This window comes from Arvicanthis niloticus, chromosome 26 (assembly GCF_011762505.2).
Source record: "Arvicanthis niloticus isolate mArvNil1 chromosome 26, mArvNil1.pat.X, whole genome shotgun sequence".
NCBI classification, from domain to species: Eukaryota; Metazoa; Chordata; class Mammalia; order Rodentia; family Muridae; genus Arvicanthis; species Arvicanthis niloticus.
In genome coordinates this window covers 25,343,336-25,352,386 of record NC_133434.1, presented here as the reverse complement: position 1 = coordinate 25,352,386, position 9,051 = coordinate 25,343,336, and the positions used below count along the sequence as shown (strand labels likewise).

General features: G+C 47.6%; 1 protein-coding gene across 1 annotated transcript; it reads right to left on the bottom strand.

Annotated features, from left to right (window-relative positions):
- Positions 1-367: 367 nt before the first annotated feature.
- Crabp1 (cellular retinoic acid binding protein 1) lies at positions 368-8,702 on the bottom strand. The gene is made up of 4 exons (XM_076925268.1): positions 8,511-8,702; positions 7,812-7,990; positions 5,099-5,212; positions 368-654 (listed from the first exon to the last, which is right to left on the bottom strand). The coding sequence occupies exons 1-4, from the start codon at positions 8,578-8,580 to the stop codon at positions 604-606; spliced, it is 414 nt and encodes a 137-aa protein (XP_076781383.1). The 5' UTR covers positions 8,581-8,702; the 3' UTR covers positions 368-603.
- Positions 8,703-9,051: the final 349 nt, after the last annotated feature.

Genomic DNA, 9,051 nt, shown 5'->3' with positions numbered 1-9,051 from the left:
TTTTTTAAAACAATAGCAGTGTTCTTCATATCCAGGGCCCCTCCATTGGGCTGCAACTCTCAAACGTGTGTTGACCTCTCCCTCCCTCTGACTTTAATTAGGCTTAGGAATAGTAAGTCTCCCTCCGTTGTTAGGTTTGGAGGGCCTCATCTTCCTTTGCTGTTTTTCCTTGTCCTGACCCTATAAATGCCTTGCATTGTGTTGCCCTTTTCCTCCTAGAAACCATCATTCATGACTAATTCTGCTTGTGTCTGCTGATGGATGTTCTGTGCATTATGGCCAAGATGAAAACTTGACACAGGCCAACACTTCTTTAACTCCCACGCTGAAACAGAAGCAGCCGCCTCTCGAATAAAGAGCCTGTAGATGTGTGTCCAACCAGTTTAATGACTGGTACAATCATGCAAATGCCAAACCAGGGATGCACAAGGCAACGGGGCCTGAGGGTAGGGCACTACAACATTGTCATAGGGGAAATGGGGTTGCCTAATATTCACGGGGGAGAGGTGAGTGGAGAAAAGACCCACTGGCAGTGTGGGACCACGGCATACTCCTCAGGGGAACTTGCATCCTGTCATGAACGCAAGAACAAGCTGGCCACCTTTACTCCCGGACATAAATTCTTGTGCACACCACATCATCGGCGCCAAATGTCTGCCCAGAAAAGAAAAGGAAAACCAATCAAGACAGATGCCTGTGCAAAAATATTTAAAGCATTTCACCAACGAGATGAGTGACTGCCTGGTTAACAAAGCTTCATATAAGACCTTAACTCTGGAGCTGTGTGCTCATGCTGAGTGCTCAGGGCACGGAGCAGACATTCTGCCCTAAGCTCCCTCTCAGCAGAGAGGTAACTAGGGCATAGGATTATCTTATATACGGTTCTCCTTTGCTTCCAGGACCTATGACTGCTGGCGTAAGACATGTGAATTTCCTAGCTTTAGTTTTGAAGTGAGACGGAAGGGAGATGAACATCACTCCGGATATTTCTGAAGGTGCTTCTGTGTCCTTTCAAGTGATTGCAAGTGAGTGAAGGGCTTGGACGGCTGCAGCCAGAAAGATTGTGCTTTGGAGAAAAGACAGAACTGCATTCTGGGAGGCAGCCATCTAGCTCGGGAGACAACAGCCTGAGGTGGGGACAGCCTGCTCTCTGTACACATGGGTTCTATACCTTCACACTCAACCAAAAACAGATTAAAAATATTCACTTAAAACCTGCATACATCCTAAACATGCACAACTGCTTTTCATGTTATTTTCCTTAGACAACAGAGTATAACATGTTTGCATGGCATTTATATGGCTAGGGATGACTGTAAACTCGGAACAAGGCAGGAGGCTGTATGTAGGCCAAAAGCTACACCATTTTATACAAGCAACTTGAGCATTTGAGCAGTTTGGTCTCTGCAGGGTTCCTATAACAAACACGCATGGATGTGGAAGCATAGCTAGAAGACTCATCATCTCTAAACTAAAACATTAGTCCTAGATGAGAGCCTAGATGAGAGCCCTCGAACAGAGCATCCACCTTCTGATACCGCTCTGTAGCCATAGCTGGGCAAGGCGCTCCCTCTCTTGGCCTGCTCAGGGTTGAGGGGAAAAGGAACTTTGAACAAGATGATTCTGAGGGCGCTTTCCAGGTAAGATTCTACGACTCTTTGTTGGCTAGATGGAGGATATAAATCCTTCCACAGATGGAAAGGGATATTTTTCTTCTGGTGCCTGAAATGGTAGCACCTGTATAAGTAAGATGTCTCAAATTCCCCAAACACCAATTACTCACAGGTCTGCTCTCCTGGGACTCTCACAGTCAGAACAGAGAAAGCAGTGCCTATGTGGGGGGAAGAAAGGGACCAAAAAGGCTGGAAAGGGAGGGCTGGAGAGATGGCTCAGCGGTTAAGAGCACTGACTGCTCTTCCAGAGGTCCTGAGTTCAATTTCCAGCAATCACATGGTGGCTCACAACCATCTGTAATGGGATCTAAGACCCTTTTCTGGTGTGTCTGAAGACAGCTACAGTGTACTCATATAAATAAAATAAATAAATCTTTTTTTAAAAAAAGGCTGGAAAGATGGCTCAGCAGTTAAGAGCTGGCTGTTCTTTCAGACCAGGTTTGAGTCCCAACACCCATGTGGCAGCTTACAAGTGTCTGTAACTCCAGTTCCAAAGGATCCAACACCCTCCTCTGGCCTTCACAGGCACTGGCACACGTACTGTACAAAGACAACATGCAGACAAAGCACCCATTCACATAAAAGTTAAACAAACAAACAAACAAACAAAACCAAAGACAAAACCTCCCCTGTTGGCAGTCTTGATGTGGGTACATTTGTATGTTTATGTGTTGAAAGAACTTTGTCTTTCTGATTTCCTAAACAGCTGGCAATTCAAGAGAAGCTAAAACTATTGTGCTAAGGGTTTAGTTACGTCAAGTTTTTTAGATTTTAAAAATCTATCTATTTATCTTGCTATGTTGGGATAGAATCCAGGGTCTGAACTAGGCAAATGTTCTATCAGTCCTATTGTTTGATTTTAATCAATGTAAGAATGGGATATGTTTTACATCCTTACTCTTGGAGTCCTCAGTGACCAGATGCTCTTAGGATATTGGCTAAGGAATCACATGCTCCCCAGAAATATTTCCTGCATATAGTGATTATTAGGGAGTTCCAACAAGATGAGCAGTTTTAAGAGCTTTGTGTCTACCGCCTTTCCCATTAATGAGGCATGCAGATATTCTATGTCCTGGGCACGTGTTGGGGATTGGGATGGAGTCGATTTCCCTTCATAAATCTACTTCTTAGATCTTTCTCCCTAAGAACCATGCCGATTTCCCAGAGTTCCTTGAGTCTATTGCCACATAGGTCTCTGGAGCTTACTTAGGCGAAAAAAATGGCTTCATGACATGGGACAAAATCCTCACGTATCTAACTCCAGTTGAAAAGCCCTTTCCTGCCTCCATTGGAAACATTTATGCTCGCTCAGAGGTTCCAGAAAGAACTCCATGGAGTATTCCAGAGCAGTGTGAGGGAGTATACTCAGTTTTCAAAGGAAGATGATTTACAGCCCGTGGCAATTTACTGTTGGCTCTGGGGACACTTATTTCAACTAAACTAAAGTTACTTACCTCTCCTTACACGAAGATTACATCTCCCAACGTTTTAGATTTATTAACGATAATAACCCTTGGAAAAAAAGCCCACATTTCACATCTCAGATGCCAAGAATTAATGCTCCCTTTGAGGCTTGTATATATGTTCGCTGAGCCAGGGAAGGATGCCTGGGAGGAGCTGCCGAGTGGGGGTAGGAAGGGACAAAGTGTGGCAGAGTCCTTCACTGACATTTAGCCTGTGTCTCCAGCTTCTCAGTATTCCAGAGGTGACTAAAATCCCACCTTTTCAGTGTAAACTGAAATCCTGCTTAACCCTTAGCTAGTTTCAACAACTCTATCATCATCTCACGGTTCCTTTGCTACTTCTGGTCCCCACAAAATTCATGTGCCTGTTTCCCTAGATTTCCAAGTCTCAGCCTCAAATTGGTCTCCGAGTTCATGAGGTAGCCCTCCGCTGGAAACATTCGCTAGGGTGCAAATTAAGCCAGCCCTTTGTCCATGAAAGAAAAGCTAGTTAAGTCATTTTAGCAAAGGACAGGAGGCAAGGAAGGGGGAGAGATCAAACATCCTTAAAGTAACAGCTCAATTTAGGGTCTTCTTGCAGGCTAAACGTGTAATTTTAGGGCTGAAAGGAATCTCAGTGGCTGTAGTTCAATTTCTCCGTTAACAACAGGAGTTTTAGAGGGAGCTTGGGAAGAACAGAGAAGGTCCATGTCACTGTCACATGGGGTATCTTTCCTCAACAAACGTCTCTCTAGATAATGGGGTCAGGGAGCCTCACAGGGGTGAGGTTAACAGAATGCCTAATGAAAAAAAAAAAGGGTTCCTGGGCACCCATAAGGGCCTCTTCTTTTTCTAGCCTGGAGTGGGAGATATCAGTCAGTTCAGAAACACAGGGGAAGAAAGTAGGGGCAATTTTATCTCTCAGCTCCCTCTTTCCTCTGAATAAAACTGGAGGTGTGGATAAGTTAAACCCTTCAGGTTTTTGTTGTTTTATTGTTTGTTTGTTTGTTTGTTTGTTTGTTTGTTTGTTTTGGGACAGGGTTTTGTTCTACAGCCCCCATTGGCCTAGAACTCCTAACTTTCCTGCCTCAGTCTTCAGACTGTTGCATTACAGAAGTTACTGGAGTGGGGCAGACAACATAAAAGGCTGTAAGCATGACCTTCCCAGGTACATCTTCTGTGGGTATTTAAACTGTTTAGTCTAGGCATGGTACACATGCCTTTGACTTCAGTCAAAAGGAGGCAGAGACAGGCAGATCTTTGAGTTGGAGGCCAGCCTGGTTCATAAAATGAGTTCCAGGACAGCCTGAGTTCGGCTACCCTGAACCTTGCCTCAAAAATTACAAAACAAAACAAAAAAAAAAAAACTCCAAAAGAAACAAAGACAAACCGTAAAGGTTTCTGTCACCATACTTCTGCACAGTGCTTGCCTTCTCCGGCCCTAAAAAGCTCACCTTTCCACACCAGTATGATCAGACATTTCCAAAACGTCCTTTGCCTGGCTCCCTGGGGGCAGCAGAATTTTTAAGACTGGAGTAAAAATATTCTGTATGGCTTTGAATGCTAATGTGATAAATTTTTGTGAAACTTTATTAGCAAAATGGGTCATGGGTGGTGGAGGGGATCTTGTTTTGTATAAGCTGAGGGGTCTCACAGAGCTCCAGCGTTCTAAGCCAAGCCAGAGAGAAGACTGGGTGTCACCTGCCACTGGGGTTGGCATAGAACAGTTTGGACAAAGGCTGGCAGTCAAACCAATCTCAGATATGACCCTGCCTTCTCAGGTAACCCTCCCACACCCACCTGCCAACCATTTAACAGTGATTTCCTCTGGTTGTAACTGTCCACCCAAGCTTTCTGCTCACATTTTAACCTGTGGCAAATGACTTTCTCAAACAGTGAGCATGAGGACAAGCATGTGTGTGGCCCACCTCTGAGGATCACCACGGGAACCCTGGGATTGTCTCAGAGCCAAAGGGCCCTTACCAGGATTAGCTCATCGTTGGCCAGCTCTCGGGTCCAGTAAGTTTTGGGGCCATTCCCCTCAAGAAGAGTCTGTGTGCAGTGAATCTTGTTCTCATTCTCCCAAGTGGGTAAACTCTGCAAGCAGGAAAACCGTTAGTGATATTAATTACAGTCTCGGCAGCAGGAGGGAACACAAAGAACACGGGAGAATAATTGCCGAACACACGGTCTCTGTCAGCAGGGCACAGCATCTTCTCTGCTGAGCCATGTAAAGCACAATTTGGAGTGCTGGTCATGGATCTGTGAGGCATAAATATACCTTATATCACACACACACAGACACGCTGGAGCAGCAAAGACTTAGGCATGCTTTGTGTCTCCAGGAATAAAATTCAGAGCACACAATGATTCACTTCTATCAACACAGTGAACCTCTCCAAACTATTTGGACTTCAGTTAGAGTCACAAAATGTTACAACCGCTGAGACATTATGTTTGCATCTGCTCTGGTGGCCGGCAGACAAGCAGGTGGGTCTCCATGGCCAGATTCTGGACTAACACCTTTCTTTCTCTGCATTCCTCATCAGAATAGCACACAGCCTGCTCTAGTAAACTGGGGTGTCTGTCTCTGGGATAAAGATGTTCCCACTTTTCAGGTTACATCCTTCTAGAAACACTTTTTAAAAAATCAAGCCAATTTGAAGGTTCTTCAAGGGGTTGGAGGTGAACAGGGAAAAGGGAGTGTCCCTATAGCTTCCCCAGTGTCTGCCCACAGCAAAGTGAGATACAGCTAGGCTGGGAGGCGCTGAATGTAAGCATAATCACTTTTTAACTGACACATGGGACTCCTTCATTAGACAAGGGGTGGAGGAGGGGACGGGATTTTTTAAGCCTCACTCTCTCCAGGGTGTTACATGATTCTTTTGTTGTTCTTAAATCAGAATTGTCCTCTCTGGCAGTCGCCAGGGTTAGATAGATGCCTCTAAATTGAGCCCTGCCTCTGGTCAAACCAACCCCTCCAGTAGACACCCTTCCTTCTCCACTCTATTCTGTTTTTTCTTTTTTCCTCTGCTGATGCTAAAGATTGAACCCAGGGCCCATCACATGCTAGGCACATGCTAAGCAACCACTGAGCTTTGTTCCAGCCATGTCCTTTTTGTTGGTTGTTGGGTTTTTTTTTTTTTTTTTTTTTTTTTGGTTTTGTCGTTTTTTCAAACAATGTGGTGACATGAACCTCAGGTTTCACTAGCTTCAAGCGGGGATCAAATTTGATGGGCAAAGACTGTCTTATGAGTGAGCCTGTATCTGTACAACTGGGCTGTGTCTCTCTGTCCTTCCAAACATGGTGACCAGAGTCACAACTGGATCAGACAGGTATGGGCTCAGGAAAGAGAAAAGAAGTAATTTCCCATTCTTTAGAACTTTGCTACATTACAAAAAGCAAAATTTTCCACTGTGTAGGTCTGGCTATCTTTGAGCTCACAGAGATATGTCTCTGCTTTTGGAGTGCTGGGATTAAGGGAATGTGCCACAATATTTGGCATCATTTGTAAATATTTGAGAACACTGGGAAAGCTGGCTGTGTTGACTCTGTGAAGCCGGATATGGTGACTCTGTGACACTAGCTAACTCTAGGAGGAAACGGGAGGATAGAAGCAACTCAGATCCAGCCTGGGCTATATAGAGTGAGATCCTGTCTCAAACAACCAACCAAACAAGAAAACAAAATGCCTAAACAACAACCACAAAACCCATGATGGAGAAAGGGGACATCCTTTTTAGATGTGATAGCACTGAAAGTGTTACAAATAAAGCCAGCAATGCAAAGTCCAGACTATTTACTCAGCCTTTGGCTCATGTCTCAGGAAAAAACAAAGCAAAATGAAAACAAAAACAAAACAAACAAACAACAACAACAAAACTCCTCTCTTGCTTGTTGGATATAGTGGTGGCCCAGATCTGCAGGGAATGAGGCAGGAGCATCTGGAGTCTGAGGTCACCAGGTTTACATGGAGACTTGCAGGCTAGCCTAGTCAGGGCTACATAGCAAGCCACAACTTCTCATAAATCATTCTCCCTCCCTCCCTCCCTCCCTCTCTCCCGCTCTCTTCCTGGCTCCCTTCTCCCCCTTCCTTCCCTCTCTTCTTCTTTTCTCCTCCCCCTTCTCTTCCCCTCTCTCCCTACCCATTTCTCCTTGTCTTTCGCCCTTGAGGATTTAGAAAGGACATTTAGTACATTGTCTGAACTAAAACGTGCGTTGCTTTTACTTTTGAAAGAATTTTACCGTTCCCTTAAAGACCTCCGTTGCACACTGAAGGGCAGGAAGAGATGACTGGCGATCTGGGCTGTGCAACTGGATCAGAATCCTTCCCCTACAGTCCAGGGACCCAGGGGGCGGGATGCTAGATCAGCTACTCCACCTATGACAGGTAACTCGGCAGCTGCGCAGAACAGGAGGCAGCAGCGGTCCTAGGAACCTCTACCCAGGCTGCCAGAGCTTGCGCCTAAGGCGCCGCTAGCGAGGCGCTAACCACAGCCTGGACCACACAGCCACCAGAGCTCAAAGCGCGCGCCTCTCGGTGCCCAGGGGATAGTATGAGGGGAACCGGGGTAGAGCTTTCTCCTGAGCCCAGGACCATTAGGTCACACAAACTTCCCGTGACACACCCTGCAGCGAGCGGGTCAAGGGTTTTAAGGGGTACCCGGGAAGGAGGTGCGGTCTCTGGGGCCTCACCCTGCATTTGCGTCCATCCACTGTCTCCTCCTCGAAGTCCTCTCCGACCTTGAAGTTTATCTCCGTGGTGCGCACGGTAGTGGATGTCTTGATGTAGAATTGATCCCCGTCCTGGCGGATCTCCACGTGCGGCTTGGACGCAGCCGCCACTGCCACCTTCCTCAGCATGGCGTTCACACCTGCGCAAGGAAGCACAGGCTTGGGTCGCCGGTCCTCACCCACTGGTCCCCTCCGACCCTGCCCCAGACCTGTTTGGCACTTCTCAAATCCTCTGGCTTTAGACGGGCTCTTAAATTAGTCCCACTTGTCTCTGCCCTCCCTTGGGTTTTCGAGAAGAGAAACTGAGGCTTAAAGATGGCAAGTGGCTTTCCTGAGTTACCCAGGGCTTTCATAGCAAGATCTGGTCTCAAAGACGCCCCAGTTTAAAGTCCCTGCTCCTCGTTGTGATCTAGCACGAGATAAAGATGGAACCGTCGAGAAAGGCGCCAAATGTCCAGCAAACGTTAGTTGAACCCCTTGGGTCCGGAGTCCGTTCTCCTCTGAGATTCGGATTTGGGGGTGGAGGGACCGCAAAAGAAACAGAGATTCATCACTCCACTGACTCCCTCCTGCCTGAACCTCCCCAGGCCACCCTCTCTGGGACTGGTGCGCCTCGCAGCTGCTTCTAACAGACCGAACATACCCTCCGCACCAGCTTACCCAGCGCCTTGAGGAGCTCGTCGAAATTCTCGCTGCTGCGCATCTTCCAGGTACCGGCGAAGTTGGGCATTGTGGCGGTGGTGTTAGCGGTAGCGGCGGGGCGAAGGCAGCGGCAGGCACCCACCTCTGCTGCGGAGCAGTCACACGCGGCGTTGCAGAGAGAGACTGGCGTTCTGCGCCCAGCCGCAAGCGCCTTGAGTCACTAGGGTAGCGCCCCCCCGCCCCCCGCCCTTCTGGGGCCCCGCCCTCAGGTCCCGCCCCTGCCCTGCGCGCGCGCGAGGCGGGGGCGGGGGTGGCCCACGAGGGGTGAGCCCGACTCCCAGCCCTAAGACGCCCCTCACCATTCCTCATCCTCCCAGCCACCAGTGATGCAACTTGGAACCTGCTCTCCCGCGGTGCCTCCTCCACCATGCCGCCCACATCCTGTTTTAAACTGGGTGGTGGGAGACGGTTTAATGAAGTCAGGTCGGCCTGGAGGAGATACCTGAAGCTAGCTAGGTAGTGGGGATTCAGGGATCACGACATCATTTCTCTACTTTTG

What these genes read in the sequence shown, in the direction of transcription:
- Crabp1 (XM_076925268.1), bottom strand. Translation starts at nt 8,580, where the DNA reads ATGCCCAACTTCGCCGGTACCTGGAAGATGCGCAGCAGCGAGAATTTC. An exon ending in CGAGCTCCTCAAGGCGCTGG is followed by an intron (nt 7,991 to 8,510) that starts GTAAGCTGGTGC and finishes TTCCTTGCGCAG; the next exon opens with GTGTGAACGCCATGCTGAGG. An exon ending in TGGATGGACGCAAATGCAGG is followed by an intron (nt 5,213 to 7,811) that starts GTGAGGCCCCAG and finishes TCCTGCTTGCAG; the next exon opens with AGTTTACCCACTTGGGAGAA.